This window comes from Petaurus breviceps, unplaced genomic scaffold (genome assembly GCF_028583685.1).
Source record: "Petaurus breviceps papuanus isolate PSGF00001 unplaced genomic scaffold, PetGlider_PUasm1.0 175, whole genome shotgun sequence".
NCBI classification, from domain to species: Eukaryota; Metazoa; Chordata; class Mammalia; order Diprotodontia; family Petauridae; genus Petaurus; species Petaurus breviceps.
The window spans coordinates 63,755,665-63,774,936 of record NW_027185764.1 but is presented as its reverse complement, the minus strand read 5'-3'; the positions used below and the strand labels follow the sequence as shown (position 1 = coordinate 63,774,936).

The following is a 19,272-nucleotide window of genomic DNA, read 5'->3' as shown; positions in this document are numbered from 1 at the left end:
GGTTCAAAGGATAGGTTATTCGCAGGTGTAGATAACTAGAGAGGGATTGATGCTCACAATACAACCAAATGGCCTTTTTTTTTTTCTGAAGCCAAAAGACTCAAGTTACAGAGAGTATACGTGGCAGAGATTTGAACCTCATTCCTCTCATTTTAATTCTAGTGAGCTTTCTGCTATGCCACATATTTAATAGAATTTAATCTATAAAGCATGCTCCCTAGAAGCTATTTGGTTCTTCCTAGAGTCCGCTTATAATTAGGAATGTGGGTGTTGAAGTAATCATTTTTCAAATGTAAAGCTTCATGGTACACTACAAAGAACATTGCCTGTGGAGCCAAGAGGCTGCTGGTCATTCATTAAGTTGTATTTGACTCTTGGTGACCCCATAGACCATAGCTCACCAGGCCCTTCTTCCCCAAACTATCTCCCAAAGTCTATCTAAGCTCATGTTCATTGCTTCCATGACACTATCTATCCATCTCATCCTCTTCTACTTTTGCCTTCAATCTTTCTCAGCATCAGGATTTTTTTCAATGAGTCCTGTTTTCTCATTATGTGGTCAAAAATTTTCAGCTTCAACTTTTCAGTATTTGTCCTTCCAATGAGTAATCTGAATTAATTTCTTTCAGTATTGACTGATTTGTTCTCCTTGCTGTCCAAGGGACTCTCAAAAGTTTTAGAGGACTTGTGTTCAAATCCTACCTTTGATACTTATGAACTTTTTTGACCTTAAACAATTTGCTTTACCTCCCTGGACCTTGGATCCTTATCTATAAAATAATCGGCTTAGGCCAGATGATCTCTGAGGCCCCTCCAGCTCCAGATCTATGATTTTGACTGTCGTTAGTAATTATTTATATTTTAATATTAGTAATAGCAATTTGGAGCAAGATTTTGAAAAGTCTGACACTTATAGCAACAAACTTAAGCTCCTTGCCAAGCAGATATGGCAACCAAGGGCAGCACCGTTCTAGAATATAAACTTGTTTGTAAAAATCTTACATCACCTCGTAAAACTGAAAAGCAGTGAAGAGAAACGAGTTTGCAGAAAACTTGGCGAGATATCCAATTAAGTCAAATCATCTGAAGCAGATTTAAAGATGAAACTAGAAAACAACGAACAGACAGAAAATGGAAAATTATCTGTAAATATTTCTGTAACAAGCACTTTCTTTCCTCACTGGCAGTGAAGCTGCCAGATGTGTACACTTTTAATATTAAGCTTCCCATTGTGCTTCATGAGGAAATAAAAATGGCACTAACAGAAACAAAGATGGAAAGACCTGCTGTACTTGACCAGGTATATACACAACAGAATGGTGTGGAAGAATGGATTCTCAACATCCCTTAAAGAGGAGATGATACAAAGTACTTGGGAAAAAATCAGACCTTATTATGACCTCCCAAAAGTTATCCATCATTACCAACCCTACTTTCCCACCGTCACAAAGTCTTTATGAACAAGAAGATTATATTCTATGGCAAACTACATTTTTACAAGCACACAATCATATGAGAGGTTTAAAGACTACAGACTCCTGCTCAGTTCACTCTGCATCAGTTCATGTAACTCTTCCTAGGTGTTTCTGAAATCATCTTGCTTGTCATTTCTTATAGCACAATAATATTCCATTACAATCATATGCCACAGCTTGTTCAGCCATTCCCCAATTTATGGGCATCCCCTAAATTTTGCCACCAGAAAATAGCTGCTATAAATATTTTTGTATAAATAGGTTTTTTGAGAATTTCTGGGAAAAATATAGAAAAGCCTGCTGAACGAGAAAGTATGGGTAGCTCAGGACCTTTCATATCACAATCCACATCAAGGAGAGAACAGATCCAATGAAGTATACCATCAGTTGTACACATAAGTGCCTTCTCTCTAATCACAATTGTATATAGTTTTTTATGTATTTTTCTGTCTGTATTTCTCAGGTTGAGTAATAATGTGCTTTTAAAAACATAGAGTTGCATAGTATGGGGGAAAGAGCACTGTAGCCAGAAGAAAGATTCAGAGCCCACTTCTGATTTTTACTGTGTGACTTCAGGCAAGTCACTTAACCTACCTGGGCCTCAGTTTCCTCATCTGTAAGTGAAAGAATGGGATTAGATGGCTTCTGAAGTCCTATATAAACCTATGACTTTATAAATCATCTAGCCAGGTAGCCCAGTGGATAAAGCACTATTTGCCACAGTTTTCTCAAATGTAAAATGGAGATAGCAACCACTCCTCCCTCCCAGAATTATTGGGGATAAAGTGAAATAATATTTATAAAATGCTTTGCAAACCTTATTTTATTGCTCAGTGTTTTTCCATCATGTCCAACTCTTCATGACCCCATTTGGGATTGTCTTGGCAAAGATATTAGAGCAGTTTGCCATTTCCTTCTCCAACACATTTTACTTTTGAGAAACTGAGGAAAACGGGATTAAGTGACTTGCCCAGAGTCACACAACTAATAAGCATCTGAGACCAGATTTGAATTTAGGAAGATGAATCATCCCGAAGTCAAGCCCAGCACTTCCATTGTGCCACCTAGCTGCAATAATGCAAAGTAAATGCTGCATGTTTTGACCAAGGTCACACAGCTAGCTAGTAGCAAAACCAAGGCTAAAACCTTGTAACCTCAGTAGAGGTTTCTTCATGTACAAAAGTACTGTGAGTAAGACAACAGTTGGGAAGACCCAGATTGATTTAAGAGCAATTCATTAACTGATCTCTAAGGTTTCTGTTATATTTACAAACCTTGATTCTTAAAGAAATATAGTTTTTTTCTGAACCTTTTAAAGACATGTCACTAGACAGAAATAAACTTTTTTAATACAGCCGTATGATACTTTCTTCACTATCTCATGCCATTCAGTTTTCTGTTCTCTTATGTTACCTTTGCAGCAGCCTCTTGATTCTATTAGCTGACTATAATCATGAGTATGTTATGCAGGAGTAAAGGTTCAAAGAGAGTCCAATTTTGCACAGCTTTGCTGATTTTTTTTTTCTGGTTTCTCTGTTTCTGCATATAGTTGACCAGTCATGCTGATCTTGCTTTCTCTTTATCCAAAGTCTTCATGCTTTGCTCTGGAAATTCTGTATTCTTATTCTCATTTCTGCTGTGTTTCTGTTTCCTCAGCCACCTAGGTGTCCTCTCTCCAACTCCTAATATAACTCTAGCTTGAACTTTCAACAGAATTCCTCTGGCACCTTGGACAGTTCATCTCTTTTGATGCTTAGCCTCTTCTCAACTCCTGTTTCTCTCTCACTCTGCCCTATATGTATTTGGTATTGATTCATCCATATATATGCTCTTTCTCAACGGTAGAATGTAAGTGTCTTGAGGGCAAGGACTATTTAAATTTTTTCCTTTGTATCCCTATTGACTAGCAAAGTGCCTGGCATAAAATTAATAAATGTTTGCTGATTGGATGAATGAATACCCTCATTTGGAAGTCTTCGGGCAAAAGCCAAGTGACCAATTTTCTGGCATGTTATAAAGGGGGTCCTCATTCAGATATGGTTTGGTGTTCTGAGGTCCCTTCTACACTGAGATTCTATTGTTTTTTTTAGACTACTTATCTTAGAATCAAAGATTTAGACCTTAGGGGCCATGAGATCCAACCCCCTCATTGTACAGATGAAGAAAATGAGGAACAAAGAAGTCATAACTTGCCCGAGTTCAGACAGCTAGTAAGTGTGTGATGGGGGATTTGAACACAGTTCTTCCTGATTCTAGGCCCAGTGTTATAGCCACTCCTCCACTCTGCTTTTTCCTTCAAAGACTGCTTGGGTTCATATTGGGGGGGAAAACAGAAAGGAAATTCCACTCCAAATAGCTACTGTGTATTTAACAGCACACTTATCAAGACACACACATAGTAATTCTATGAATACAACTAAAAAACACTACAAAAATGAAGACATTTAAATAATTGAAAAGATATGAATTGATCATGGTTGGACCATGCCAATATAATAAAAATGACACCACCTAATTTACAGAATTAGTACCATCCTAATCAAACTACCAAAGCATTACTTTATAGAACTAGGAGGGGAAAAAAGACAAAATTCAAGAAATAAATGATCCAGAATCTAAAGAGAATTGATGGATAAAAAATGGGAAAGGAGGTCTAGCAGTCTCAGATCTCAAACTTTGCTACAAAACAATTAGTGAAAAATATTTGATACTTATTGAGAAACATAAAAAAGTTGATCATTGGGATAGGTTAGGTATAAGAGATCAAGAAGCAAATTAATATAATAGCCTAGTGTTCTACAAATCCAAGGACCCCTACTACTGGGAAAAACTTAGACTAACTATTCAACAAAACAGCTGGGAAAACAGGAATTCTGTCTAGTGGAAATTCGATTTGGACCAGCAACTAACACTGTGTGCCATAGCAAGCTCCAAATGAATAAAGGAACTAGATTAAAAGGTCATATTTTTTAAAAAATACAGGAGCAGGGAATAAGATCCTTTTACACCTCTGAATGGGGGATAGTTCTTGAATACACAAGTGCTAGGAAAAGAAACATAAGAGATAAAATGGACAGTCTTGATTACATAAAATTGAAAAGTAGGGCCCTAACAAAATATATCCAAGATATATAAGATGTTGATTCAAATATAGAAGAATCAGAACTATTCCCTAGTAAGTAGATTTTCAAAATATATAAATAGATAATTCGCAAAAGAATTAATATGACAAAATTTGAGTCATTCTGAATGATGATGAGATTTCAGGTGATGAGCTTTTCCTGGGGGAAGGTATGATGGAAAATTAAGAGCTGCTAATCTATCTATCCATAGTTCTTTCCCTCCCTTTGTGTCTTTGTTTTAGTATGTAGCTGTCTCTCTTCTCTCTCCCCTTGTTTCTTGTCCTTAACTAGGTGTGATACTAGTACTTAAGTATTTATTTTTAAAAATTCATTTTATGTTCCTTATTCTTAACTGTGAATATGTTTATTTTTATTTTTTATTTTTCAAAAAGGGGAGAATGGACCAGGGAAAATAAATTTTTGTTTATTGTGAAAAATAAAATAAAATTTGGGAAGAAAAAAATAAATATTCTAAAAGTAAATGACTAACACACTTTGTATTTTTCTCTTTAAAAGAAAAATAAAGGATGTCACCTTTCATTGATTTTTTTCTATATGCTTGTCCTAGGATTTAGAAATAGAAGAGACTTTAGAGATCCCCTAGTTCAAACCCCTACTTTTATTACAGATGGGGAAACTGAGGTCCAAAGATATTTGAAGTGCTTTATTTTCTACTGGTAGTAATCAGCAGGGTTAGGATTTGAATCCAGGCCCTCTGATTCCCAATCCAGCCTGTTTTCATCAGACTCCTTTGCTTCCAACAGAAACATAGTTCCCATCTCTGCTCCAACTGAGGTTGTTTTCCTTCCTGCATTATCTATAGCACTTTTTATATTATTGATCCCACAAAAATGAATGATAGTTCTATTCCCAGCTATCCAATTAATACCAAATTTGTTTGGCAACAGCATGTTAACAGTTTGCTGTAATCTCATTCCAACTGATTAATGCTCTGTGTAATGAGCCCCAAGTAATGGTGTCACAGCTGTCACCCCACAGCAAAAGAGAATCTCTTAATGTCCATCTTTGTGAGATTATCCAATTTTGAAAATAAATTGTTTATTTTTCCAAATGTGTTTTAGATGGTATCACGGAGCAATCAGCAGAACAGATGCCGAAAATCTTCTCCGGTTGTGTAAAGAGTGTAGCTACCTTGTAAGAAATAGCCAGACAAGCAAGCACGACTATTCTCTGTCACTGAAGTAAGTATCATTTAATCACTTTTCTGGCACCCAGTTTCCTAATCTCATCCTTAGCCAACTCATGATAGCTATAGGTAGAAGACTTTTTATAAGGCATCCCAAGGAATTTGAGAATTCCCCTGGCCAAAAGTGTACTATTCCAACTAATAAGTCTTAGATTTGATCTTGTATTCTTGGGACGTGAAGAAACTTTTTTTGCTCACCTTTGTTTGTCCAAAAGAAAAAATGTACTTGTTCTTTCTCTTAGTTTTTATATTAAAATGATTACTTTCCTTTTTACCTTTTGGTAAGTTATAGCTTTACATTTGGGATACGGTGTTTTAATATTATTCCCGATCTGGGAAGATCATTACAGGCTTTGATATTTTAGGGAACTCCTCACAACATTTGTAAAATTCCCTCTATGTTTTGTATTCTGCCTTTGATGCAAAAATTACTGATTGCTGGTTCTTTGTGAATGAGACATTTATAAAATCTTGAAGCCCTTTCAAAGGGAATGGCCCAAAATTTAGAGAAAAAAATTGCTTTTATTTTTTAATCTCTTTTGATCTCTATAGCCTTGGCATTGTTTTGAGTTTGTTTCAGTTTTTTTTTTGTTTGATTGATTATTTTTTTATTTTACAGGAACTAAAATCTTATAAGTGGAAAAGACCTTAGCAATTATCTAATATAGGGGTGGGGAACCTGGGTCCTCTAGGTCCTCCAGTGGGGTCTTTTGACCAAATCCAAACTTCACAGAACAAACCCCCTTAATAAAAGAATTTGTTCTGCAAAACTTGGCTTCAGTCAAAAGGCTACATCCAAGTACCTAGAAGGCCACATGTTCTGCAGCTTCCCCCACCCTTTCATTTTACAGATGAACTAAGAGCTAGTTAGAGGCAGAGGCTAGGAGTAAAATCTAGTCTTCCTAAATCAAAAAATGCAAAATACAAGGGACCACTTGCATCTCCATTTCCCCTATCTTTGAGAGCATATGGAATATTTTGCATAACTGAAGTTGCCTGCTTTGTCTTTTATAATCTCTTCTGTCCCTTTTTAGTTAAGAATTCTTCTAACCATAGTGGTAAAAAGTACCTGATCTCATTCTCTTCTTTTTTTTTTAATGCTGTGACTGTTTATATTTAAGTTGTAATAGTTTTAATTTATTGTATATGGTATAATTTATTGTATATGGTATAAAATGTTGGTTTAGTCCTAATTTCTACTAAACTCCTTTGCAGTTTTCCAAGCAGTTGTTGTCAGAAAGGGAGTTCTCCCTATAGTAATTTATGTTCGTGGATTTATCAAACACTAGACTACTAATTTTTGTTACCTCTATTTCTTGCTTATCAAGTCTCTCCCACTGATCTACTTTTCTGTTTTTTAATTAGTACTAAGTATGCTTAATGATCACTGCATCATAATATACAGAGATATTTGGTAATACTATGCCCTTCCATTCATAATTTTTTTCTTTTTATTCTTCTTGAGGTTGTAGACTTTCTGTTCTTCCAGATGAATTCTGTTATTTGTATCTAGTTCTAAAAAGTATAGCCTTGATAATTTCATTGGTAAATGAGTTTGGGCAGTGCTATAATTTTTATTATATTAGCAGGACCCAACCATGAGCACTGAATATCTTTCCAGTTATTTAAATCTCATACTACTGTCAAGAGTGTTTCTAGTTGTATTTATATAAATCTTATGTGTGGGTGATAGTTAACTTAAAATATTTCGTGCAATTTATAATTATTTTAATAGAATGACATCATTTCTTCACTAGAAATTCTAGTGATATTATATTATTTCATTTGAATCCTGCCCTCTGGCTATTAATCATTTCAGTTTCTTCACTGGTTTTCTGGGCTTTTCTGATTACAGATTGCAGATAGAGATAATTGTGTATCCCCTTGGTCGGTTTATATTTTTTTTATTTTGTTCTCTTGTCTTATTGCTATAAACCTCATTTATATAACTGTCAAATAGTACTAGGGAGAGGAAGCATATGTGTTTTACCTTCCTACATACTAGTAAAGAGTCTAGTCTTTCTCCATTGCATTTACACTACATGATTTTGAGAATTCTAGTACTTGGTTTTAGATTTGTGCTTTTGAAATGCTGCATGATTTTGACAAGTCTAACTCTTGGTTTGAGATAAATGCTTTTGATCACATGAAAGAAGAGCCTGTATGTTTGCAGGGTTTTTTACATAAATAACTGCAGGCATTTTTGCATCTATTGAAATAAGCAGGTGTTTTGTGTTGTCTTGGTTGTTTATGGGATTGATTGCCCTTTCTGTTTTCCTATTGTTGCACCATTCTCACAAACCTGGTGTAAATCAAACTTGGTCCTCGTGAATTATTTTCTGGAGGATTTTTTTAACTTTTTTTTGCATCAGTATTCAGTATTGAGATTGTTTTATAGTTTGTCTCCTTTGTTTCCCTCCTGTTTGGAATAAGAACTATAGTTGTCCAATAAAAGACATTTGGGAGTGTGCTTTCTGTCTGTTTTGAGAATAATTTTTATGGCATATGCATCAGTTACTTTTTAAATGTTTAATAGAATTTATTTGTAAATTTACCTGACATGAGGTTTTTCCCCCTTTGACCATTCATTTGATGTTTGTGAAGTTCTTTTTCTGAGATTGACTTAAGATCTCTTTTTTATTTTGTTAATTCAGGTATTTTATGTTTTTGTTTGATGCTCATCAGTTTCCTTTGAATTCTCTGTTGTGCTGGCATGTAATTATGGGTAGTAATTTCTGATAATTGTTTGATTTCTGCCCACATTTAAGGTTATAAATGTTTTTCTATTTACTTCCACCGGCTATTTATGTGAATATAGATTTATTATATAAATTTACCTTCTCTTGCAAGTCAACACTCCTATAGGCTCTGCCTTTTGTTTCTACAAATCTAGTAATGGTCTCATCTTCCCAGCTCCCTTCTCCTTCCTGTCATCCTGCCCACACCCAGACTCCTCAAGCTTACTTGTATTTCATTCTCATTTTCTCTCTCTCTATTATTTTCCTTTCCCACATCAGATAAATATTCAGGTACCTAAGCCTCCCTTCCCATCCATTCTTCTATCTCAGTAATATTAATTATTAATGCCACTTTCCAAAAGTATTATTTTCTCTCCACCTTCTTTCTTATTCCTTTATCTTTGAGGATTCTTGAGGCTCTGTTCCCAGGAATACGAATTGTGGACTGTAATGTAATGCCAAGCAAAGGCAACTTCCCAGGTTCAAAATACCAGCATAGGTGCTCTCCATTTTATTCAGTGACAAACCAAGAACAGAGAAGATCAAAACATGACATCATTCCAAATACAGCATTTACTAAGTGTGATTAAATAATCTCCAAGTACTACCCCACCCCAGGACCTTCCAATCATTCAATCAATTACAAAGTCCCTGTTCTAAATACTTCTCCACCCCTAGGCTATACCTTCATTTGGTCCACCACAAAACCCCTCTTCTCAAATGGAGATTAGTTTCCAAACATAGGTAAAGTACCTTCATTTGTCAATCACAGAGCACAATAAGGTCAAAAGTTCCCCACCCCTGGATCACAATTGAATCTACCCCAGAGTTACATCAAGTTTAAACACAGCACTTAATACCCAAATGGAGGTCTTTTCTTCATCTTGACACGAGGCAAGTTCTCAGCAATCTTAGTTCCTGGGGAGACAAGGCTTAGCAAAGCCACAAGATACATTGCCAGTCCCTTCATGAATTTATCCTCTGTCTGTAGAACAGTCCTAGAACCCCTGAACACATTAGCAAAGCCCTCTCCCAGGATTTCTGTAAACATACAACCAGAAAATCCTTCTTCAGGGCTTCTGAACCAACAGAAAGGCTCCCAGACCCCTGCAACAACAGCACTGTCCTTCACCAGTGGACAGTATTCATTCTGTCTGCAGGACAGTCTCCAGACCCCTGCAACAACAGCACTGTCCCTCACCAGTGGACAGTATTCACTCTCTGTCTGCAGGACAGTCTCAGGGCTTCTTAGTGAACAGCCAGGTTCCAGGACTTCTTCAACAAAAGGACTGTCTTTCACCAGTGGACAAATCTGGCAAAACAACATCAAAACAGACAGACAAAGTACCAGCAAAACAGCCATGTCTCCTCAGTCCTTGGCAGCTCAGGGGGCAGGTCTCAAAAGTCCAGGGCAATTCAAAGCAGCCACCAGCAATTCTCTTAGTCTCTCTCTCTCCAGGAGGTGCTGCTTCCAAAAAGATCTTCCGCCTCTCTCTTATCTCTCCAAATCTACGTCACCAGCTCCTCCCAGTTCAGGACTTTCTTTTCACATCAAAAAGTCCATCCCACAGGTGGGATTAACAAGCTCTGGGTTTTAACACAATCAATTTGAAAACCAAGCCAATACAGGGGAATCTTTAATTGCCATTACTATCACATGGACAGAGGACACCTCGATATATTGGGAAGTGTTTTATAACCATAATCTCAGAGATTCAATCCCCTTATTTTTTTGGTCTTGTCCTTTCTTGCTTTACCCTTTTCATTTGTTTTGATGGCAACCCTAAGTCTTCTTTTGACTCTGTGAGCCTCTGTGTTCTACCCTATCAATGTCATACCTTCCCAGATCCACCACCACCTAATCTCCCAATGAGAGATAATATAAAGCTGTATGACTTGTCTTGTCAAAGTGTCTTTTCTAGGGGCAACTAGGTGGTGGAGTGAATAGAAAACCAGCCCTGGGGTCAAGAGGACCTAAGTTCAAATCCAGCCTCAAACACTTAACATTTACTTGCTGTGTGACCTTGGGCAAGTCACTTAACCCCAATTACTTTGCCTTTCCCCCTCCAAAAAAAAAAATGTGTCTTTCCTAGGCTCTAGTTAAACTTGGTATTTTCTTCCTTTAAGAATTCTAACTTTGGGGCCGCCAGGTGGTGCAGTGAGTAAGAGCGCCAGCCCCAGAGTCGGGAGACCCAAGATTTGTTCTGTCCTCAGATATTTAACACCCACACAAAATAACTGGCCATGTAACCTTGAGCAAGTTACTTAACCCCAATTACTTAAAAAAAAAATTTCTAACTTCTGGCCTTGTTTCTTTAATATCTTCTTTATTTCTTTGCTCTTCTCAACCATTCTATAAGTTCTTAGAGATGCTCCACTGATTTTTATTTTCCCCAGATGCCTTGCAGAATTTGTTCTGAGGAAAACCTCAGTTTTCCACAGAAATGGACCTTTTCTTCAAATGCCTACATCTTTCTTCTCAGTCAACTTTTGTCTGTCTCAATCAATTACTCCCCTGTGAGGTCTCCTGAAAATGTGCTTGTCATTATTCCCTTCCACTGAGAAGTCCCATACCTAATTAGTCCCTCCTCCAGCACTTGTTGCCAGTTCCCTCTTCTTTCTGACTCCTCACCCAAGGTTGAAAGAGGTCAATTAAGAGTAACCAGTTGAAACACTATTACAGGAACATCCCAAATGTCTGATAACATGGGACCAACCCTCTACTTTTTTTTCTACCAGTTCCAGTCTTGGTTTTCCCATTCTTTGTGAAACTGTTCTACAGACATCAACCATGCTGTCCAATATGGTCTTAATCAGATTAAAATGTAATTGGGAAATATTTAACAAAATAGGTAAAAATACAATTGAACATAGCTAATGTTAATATGTGGTTTTCTAAGTTGATATGCAGCCTGCAGGGATCCTTATGTAAGATTTAGTGGCCACACAAGAGTTGTTGCTCTGAGAAAACTTTGCCCTTAGATTTTCGGATATGGCCACTGAGGAAATTTGTTTCACTTGACTTTGTATTTTGGTTGCATGTTTTTTTGTTTCTTTTTTGTTTAATTGATCAGGGAAGGGGGGAGAATAAATGCTAGTTCATTTGAAAATAATAAAATTAAATTTTATAAGAAACTTTGCACTTGGGGCGGCTAGGTGCTCTATTCACCAGCCCTGGAATCAGGAGGTCCTGAGTTCAAATCTGGCCTCAGACACTTAACACTAGCCATGTGATCTTGGACAAGTCACTTAACCCCAATTGCCCTGCCTTCCTCCCTCAAAAAAGAAAGAAAGAAACTTTGTACTCGAGTTTTCTCCAAATTTCTCTCTAACCTCTTGGCTACCTTTTTCCTCCTGAACTATATTAGTCACTTTTAGTCAAGAGGGCATTTCTCATCTCTACCATCTTCTACTTTCTCAGGTTCTGTATTCATCCACTGATACCCCCTTTCTTCTCAGGTTTTAGGGCTGGTCAAATTCAGGAGCCTCCATTTGCACTGGTTGCAGGATATCCTCTTAGGACATGTCATAGGCTTAATAGCAAAAACTAGAGAGTTTGGAGCTACTGGAAACAGTAAGCTCATTTGGCCTCCACCTCTCCTGGAAGTAAGATCTCCCTCAACCTCCCCCCTAGTGAAAATGCTAACTTCAAAGGCAGGAACCTAAAATCATAGCAGCAGTGATGGGTCAAAGGATCATAGGTGGAGTGGAACTAGATGGTCAGGTCAAGAATGATTGGAGAAATGGGAATTGTCAGGCAGGTGAATTGGTCTTCAGCTATTTTTTCTGCAAGAATTACCTTGTGAGGGGCGGCCAGGTAGCACAGCGAGTAAGAGCACCGGCTCCAGTGTCAGAACAACCTGGAGATCGAATCCCGGGCTCAGACACTTAGCACCCACCCAGAAACACCTGGCCATGTAACCTTGAGCAAGTTACTTAACCCTGATTGCTTAAAAAAAAAAAAAAAGAATTACCTTGTGTAGAGTTCTCTCCCTCGTCTTGTTGGTATTGAACCTTCTGAATTTGGAAGGCTTTTTACTTGTATTTTTTTGGTCTGGCAAGCAGAAGTCACACCTGGGAAGTCTTTCTTTCCCTGCCATCTTCCCAGGATTCACATATTACATATTTCTGGCTAATAAGATTAATGAAGATCTGATTTGCTTAGGGCGATAAGGATGGGCCACTGTCCCAGTAAATAAGATCTAATAGATGTGTTCCTTTGTATGTTTCCTCATACTTCCTGACTTTTGTCTGTTCTGGCTTTCCAATTTTTATTATATTTTTTGTAACCAGTTTCCCATTCTGCTTTGAGATTTGTTCTTTGAATCTATTTCAGGGCAGCTTTCCAAAATCAATTTCCACACATAGAGAACTTCTTAAAACTATTGCCAATCTCTCTCATTTTGATGGGGAGTGGAGAAATGTAAGACTAAAGAGGAAAAATCATTAGACTCAAAGACTTCAGAGCTAGGGTCTAGCCCCAGCTCCACCACCAATTCATTACATGACTCTGGGAAAACAATCTTCCTTCAAAAGCTTCAGTTTTCTCCTCTATAAAATGAAGACAATGGATTAGATTAAAAGTTTTCAAGCTTTTGGGTGTCAAGGCCCCCTTTGGAAGTCTGCTGAAGCCTATGGACCCCTTCCCGTAATCATGTTTTTAAGTGCATGAAATAAATTATTCTAGGATTACAAAGGAAGCCAATTATATTGAGAAAATGATCTAAATACAGGGCATCCCAAAAGTCTCACTGCAATTTTAAGGGCATCTGGGTGGCGCAGTGGGTAGAGCACTGGGTTTGGAGTCAGGAAGACTTGAATTCACATCTGGCCTCAGACACTAACTGTGTCACCTTGGGCAAGTCAGTTAATCCAGTTTGCCTTACTTTCCTCAACTGTAAAAGGAGGAGGAACTAGCAAACTGCTCTAATATCTTTACCAAGAAAATCCCTAATGGGGTCACAAAGAGTCAGACATGACTGAAAAACAACTAAACAAGCTAAAAATTACATGAAAACTTTTGGGACACACTGTTTTTGTTATGTTTTTAAGTTCATCATCATCCCCAGGCTCAGAACCCCCTGGAACAGATGAAGTTTATCATCATAGATAGGATCATGTGCTTTTGAGAAGAGAAAGATGGAGCCAACTCCAAGAAGCTCCCAGTTTTCACGTTCTGTCATTGAATTATACTACCCTGTACAAAGGCATGCTAGTACAAAGGCTCATGGGAAATTCAGAACAAATCTCTAGGGTAGGCACTCTTAACTTCCCTTGTTACATGGCAGTCTTTGTGTCTTTGGCCGTCTGATGAAGACTAACCCTACTGTGGATTATTGCCTGCATTCATAATTGAAGGAAATGCTAAATTTTAGTTAAAAGTTAGTGAAAACAGAGGGAATAGAGCACTAGCCCTGGAGTCAGGAGGACCTGAGTTCAAATACGGCTTCAGACATTTGACACAATTACTAGCCATGTGACTTTGGTCAAGTCACTTAACCCCAATTGTCCTCCAAAAAGCAAAAAATAAAATAAAAAATGTTAGTGAAAATATGTAAATTTTTTTCCCATTCAAGTTCACAGACCCTCTGAAATCTATAGAAGTATGAATACCTGCTCTAAAGGAAGTAGAAATTGTAGCATTGGAAGAATGGCTTGCAGAGCATTTTAAGGAGTCAGTTTCCATTTTACAAACATTAATTAAGCACCTACGAAAGTGGAAGGCGCTGACCTGGTCATTGTGGCTACAAAGGAGAAAAACGATACAGTTCCCATCCTTAAAGAACTTAAAATTTTGTCAGTCAGTAGAGAGAAAAAGAAAAGGATCAATAAAGGCAGCATCAGAGATGGGTTCTATCCCCAGCTTTTCCTCTTAACAATTCTTTAGTTTTTGTCTTTGGGTTTGGGTTTTTTTTTTTCTTTTTGGAGAGGGGAAGGCAAGGCAATTGGGGTTAAGTGACTTGCCCAAGGTCACACAGCTAGTAAGTGTGCCAGATTTGAACTCAGGTTCTCCTGACTCCGGAACCAGTCCTCTACTCACTGCACCACCTAGCTGTCCCTCTTAATTCTTAATGAGCCAAATTACAAGTTTCTCTCTATTGAAGACTGATTACAAATGCCATCATTATCCTGCTAAGTTTGGCATATCAAAAGAAAAAAAGTAATATTGTTAGTCTGTATTTGTGTTGCGGAGTGCCCTCCAAGGAACTCTCTTTGCCTTAAACACCTAAATGTTAATTTAATCCAGCCAATTAATAACCAAGTCAGTTATCACATTCAAGGAAAATCCAGTGTATTAAACCCCAAGTCAACTAGGATGTGGAATTTGGCTCTGCAAGCACCAAAAAAAAAGTTCTAATTTAGTTATAGAAATCCAGCTGTCTTCCAGAGAAGAGTACAGCTAAGCCTGAAGGGCATTGCCTATAATAAGCATGGAAAGCAAACATCTTTGACTCACATTGATCCTTCTCATTATATTCTTTTCTCATTTAAAAATATTTTAAAATCACTTTAGAACCCATGTGAAAATCTAGCTCCCAGATTTCTGCTTTTCTGAGCAGAAAATTTTAGAGATTGATGATGTGAAGAAGGTTTTACTTTTTTTATTGGGGGTGGGGCGAATGGAGATGAATAAAAGAGTGTCATTAGCTTAAAGAGACCTCACCTCTAACTGAAACCAGCCCTCACGGGAGCCAAGGTGAAGAAAAGCACTGCATTTGCCCACATAGGTTCTAACTGTACGAACTGCCTAGAGCAAGGAAGGAAGGAGCCAAAACTGAACACTGCAGAAAGTAGGCTAACCATGGTCAATTGGTATATTGGCTAAGGACAGCAGTGTGTACGTTAATTAACAGGACAAATTTAGAAAGACATGAAGGGAAAGTAGGAAGGTAGTCTTATCGTAATAACTAACGTAGAATGTTTGTGTAATGTTTAAGGTTTCTAAAGGACTTTTCATTCACTATCTCATTGGCTCTTTATAATAACCTTATGAGGTTGGTAAATGAAAGTATTGTTGGTCGCACTTTATGGGGAGGAAATTGAACCTTAAAGAAAGGTAAGGGGGCAGCTAGGTGGCGCAGTGAATAAAGCACCAGTCCTAGAGTCAGGAGGAACTGAGTTCAAATCCGGTGTGACTTAACACCGTGTGACCTTGGACAAGTCATTTAACTCCAGTTGCCCCCTCCAAAAAGCAAAAAAAAAGCTAAGTGACTTACCCAATGTCACACAACTAGTAAGTGGCAACTGGAAACCACAACCTCTAAATTCAAGTTCATTGTTCTTTCAGAGAGTAATAATGAATGAACTCCATCAGTTTCCTTGGCTTAGTTGGCAATATTGCTTGTCTAGAGCGGTCACAACTCAAAAACAGATAAGCAGCACAGCGATTGTTTATATTTGTTAATATTACCATATCTGCTTCTCCTTGCATCGTGTGAATAATTCATAGGGGATTATGAGCCCTCTGACTGAGGCACTGATCATGTCTTCATTCACTCATTTAAGAAACATTTATTAGCCACCCACTAGAGGCAGTGGTTCATAACTCACTGCACAGGCATTAATTAAGCATCCACGTTATGCCGGGCACTTAGACATAAAGAAAGGCAAGAAAGCTGAACACTCAACTGACCTCCAAGAGCTCCCAGTGTCATGGGAGAGACAACCCGCAAACAAGCCACGGACAGGATAAATTGGAAATAATCAAGAGAGGGAGGGCACTGGCCTGGAGAGAGACTGGAAAAGGCTTTTGAGGGAAGGTGGGATTTTAGCCAGAACTTGAAGAAATAGAGAAGCCAGGAGAGGGTATGAGAAGGCAGAGAATCCCAGGCTGGGGACAACAGTGAAAACACCCAGAAAGAGGAGACAGAGCATCTTGTATGAAAAACTTCAAAGAGGCCGGTGTCACAGGGCTGAAGGGTGGGGTGGAGAAGGTGCAGGAAGGCTGGAGAGGAAGAGGGGACCAGCTTATGTTGGGCCCCAGACACCAGAAAGGATGTGATGTTTGGTCCTGGAGGTGACAGGCAGTCACTCAAGTTAGTCAAATCAGGAGTTAAGATGATGAGATAAACTCATGTGGTATGTGTGGAGAGATAGAGTAGAACAAATAAAACAAATGAACCAAATTAATTAGAGTAATATAAAGTGCTGTGAGATCACTTAAGAGGTAAATCATTTTCTATTTGGGAGAATATGGAAGGCTTCATGGAGAAAAGGTAGACTGGAGATATCAGTCAAATGGAAACATATCCCTGCTGACTTCACATTGACTTAGAAAATTATAAATCAACATTGTCTTTGTTGCATTATGTTTTTATTTATTATGTTAAATATTTCCCAATGACATTGTAATCTGGTTCCAGAAGCACTCAAATGTCTTATATTTGACACTTCTGAGGAAGAGAATGACAGCAAAGTTAGGGCCTCTGACAGAAGAGGGAACTCAGGTGAAAGGGACCAATATGAAAAAAGTGCTGTGATAGTGTGTCTGGGTTGGCTTGCTTACCACATCTACCCTCTGCTCAAGAACCTTCAATGGTTCTCTCTTGCCTGTAGGATAAAATGCAAACTCCTTAGCTTGACACTTAAATTCTTTCACAATCAGGCTTCAGCCTTTCCACTTTTCCAGGTTTATTTCATGATATTCTTCTTCTTCTTCTTTTGCATTTTGGAGGGCAGTTGGGGTTAAGTGACTTGCCCAAGGTCACACGGCTAGTAAGTGTTAAGTGTCAGAGGTCGGATTTGAATGCAGGTCCTCCTGACTCCAGGGCCGGTGCTCTATTCACTGTGCCACCTAGCTGCCCCCGTGATATTCTTCTTTATGTTATATGTATTCCATATAAATTAGCTTACTGTTCCCAGAGCTTTCCATTCCACCCCACCCTCCAGTGCCTCTGCTCAGACCATCCCCCAGGCCTAGAACACATTCTGCCTTGTGGAGGGACCCCTGGCTTCTTGCAAGGCTCAGCTCCCTTTGCTGCCTCTTAAGCAAGCCTTCCTTACCCCGCCCCCCTTCAAATTACCATGTGTGTCCATACCCATTTAAATGTTATAAACCCTGCCCAACCCAATATAACGAAAGGTGCTTGACATCAGGAGCCCTTTTTTATTTCTTCTTTGTCCAGTCTGTCAAGGCAAGGTGCCTTGCAAATGGTAGGTGCCTAATCAATGTTGAATGGATTGGCTTGAAGGTTAAGATGTATAGTAGAGCTCATTTGGATTCAGTCTGTGGAGAGACTCCAAAGCTAGGCCAAGGGGTTTGGTCCCAATTCAATGAGCAGTGAGGAAATCATTGAAGGTTTTTGAATAGGGAAGTGTTGTGCTGATAGCTGTGCCCCTGAAAGACCCAGCTAGCATTCGTCTGCAGGGTGGCTTGGAGTTGGGGAGAGAGAAGAGGCAAGAAGACTTTTTTTGGAGGGGGGGAATCTTTTGCTTTTATGTGTCCTGGCTCTGTGACCCTGTTGTTGTGGAGTCATTTGGTCATGTCCAGCTCCCCATGACCCCATTTGAGGGTTTTCTTGGCAGAGATACTGGAGTGGTTTGACATTTCCTCTTCCAGCTCATTTTAAAGAAGAAATTGAGTTAAACAGGGCTAGGTGACTTGCACAGGGTCACCCAGCTAGTAAGTGTCTGAGGCTGGATTTTAATTCAGATCCTCCTGACTCCAAGGCCGGCACTCTATCCTCTGCACTATCTAGCTTCCCTCCGTGACCCTGGAAGAGTATAGTTAATGATGATGATTATCGTTACCATTTATATAATGCATTAGATGGCTTTGCAAAGTGCCTTACAAATCGTTCCATCCGTATAACAGCTCTGTGGGGTAGGTGCTATTATAATCTCATTTTACGATGAAGAAATTGAGACAGAGAGGGGTTACATGATTTCCCCAGGTCACGCAGCTAGTAAGGGACTGAGGCTGGATTTGAACTCAAGTCTTCCTGACTCCAGGTCCAGGGTCATCACTCTGTCCACTGCACCAGCTACCTGCCTAAAGGCATGTCGGTGCTCAGTCAATCAGTGGTGTCAAATACAAATAGAAACCAGGACTACTAAACATATGTAAGTACCCCCCAGAGAGCCTCATATTGATTTAGAAAACTGCATATTAATATTGTCTACATTTTATTGTATTTTTACAGTGTTGTATTTTATTTAATCCAGTTCAGGAGTATTGTGAGTTGCTGGGGGCCATGTCTGACACCTTGACTCCAGACAGCTTTCTAAAGACAATACATTACAGAGAATGTGCAAGCCTGCATTGGTGGAAGGAATTTTCTGATGTGAGAGTGCCATGCACAATGAAAGCATAGGTCCATTCCCTACTTCTATCTCCTTTTCCAAATGTATCCCTCCCCATTCCCCATCTAGGGAACCATTTCTTCGAATGGGAGAGGGGGGAGGGAGTATAGTTCAAAAGAACGAACTAATATATTTATCCATGTCTGATAGTATAGTGCAGTACTCTATACCTGTTGTCCCCTACATCAGCAAAGAAGAGAACTGCACATTTCCTCAGCTCTTCTCCAGTCCCAAATTTCTTGGTCTTTATAATGCACAAAAACCTGAAGACCTCTTGGAGACCATGGTGGAATAATAATCCAGGTGATAGAGTATGAAAGAATAGAACTAACATAGGTTACTGTATCTAGTGAGAGGGAATGTAAGGAGAGAGAAGAGAAGGGAAGGAAGGAAGGAAGGAAGGAAGGAAGGAAGGAAGGAAGGAAGGA

At 38.7% G+C, this 19,272-nt stretch overlaps 1 protein-coding gene across 1 annotated transcript in view; it reads left to right on the top strand.

Moving 5' to 3' along the window:
* Window positions 1-19,272, top strand: part of SHB (SH2 domain containing adaptor protein B) — a 352,341-nt gene that overhangs the window by 260,264 nt on the left and 72,805 nt on the right. The window contains exon 5 of the mRNA XM_069085291.1: window positions 5,680-5,799. Within this exon, the coding sequence (XP_068941392.1) occupies window positions 5,680-5,799 (120 nt within the window). The remainder of the gene's footprint in view (window positions 1-5,679; window positions 5,800-19,272) is intronic.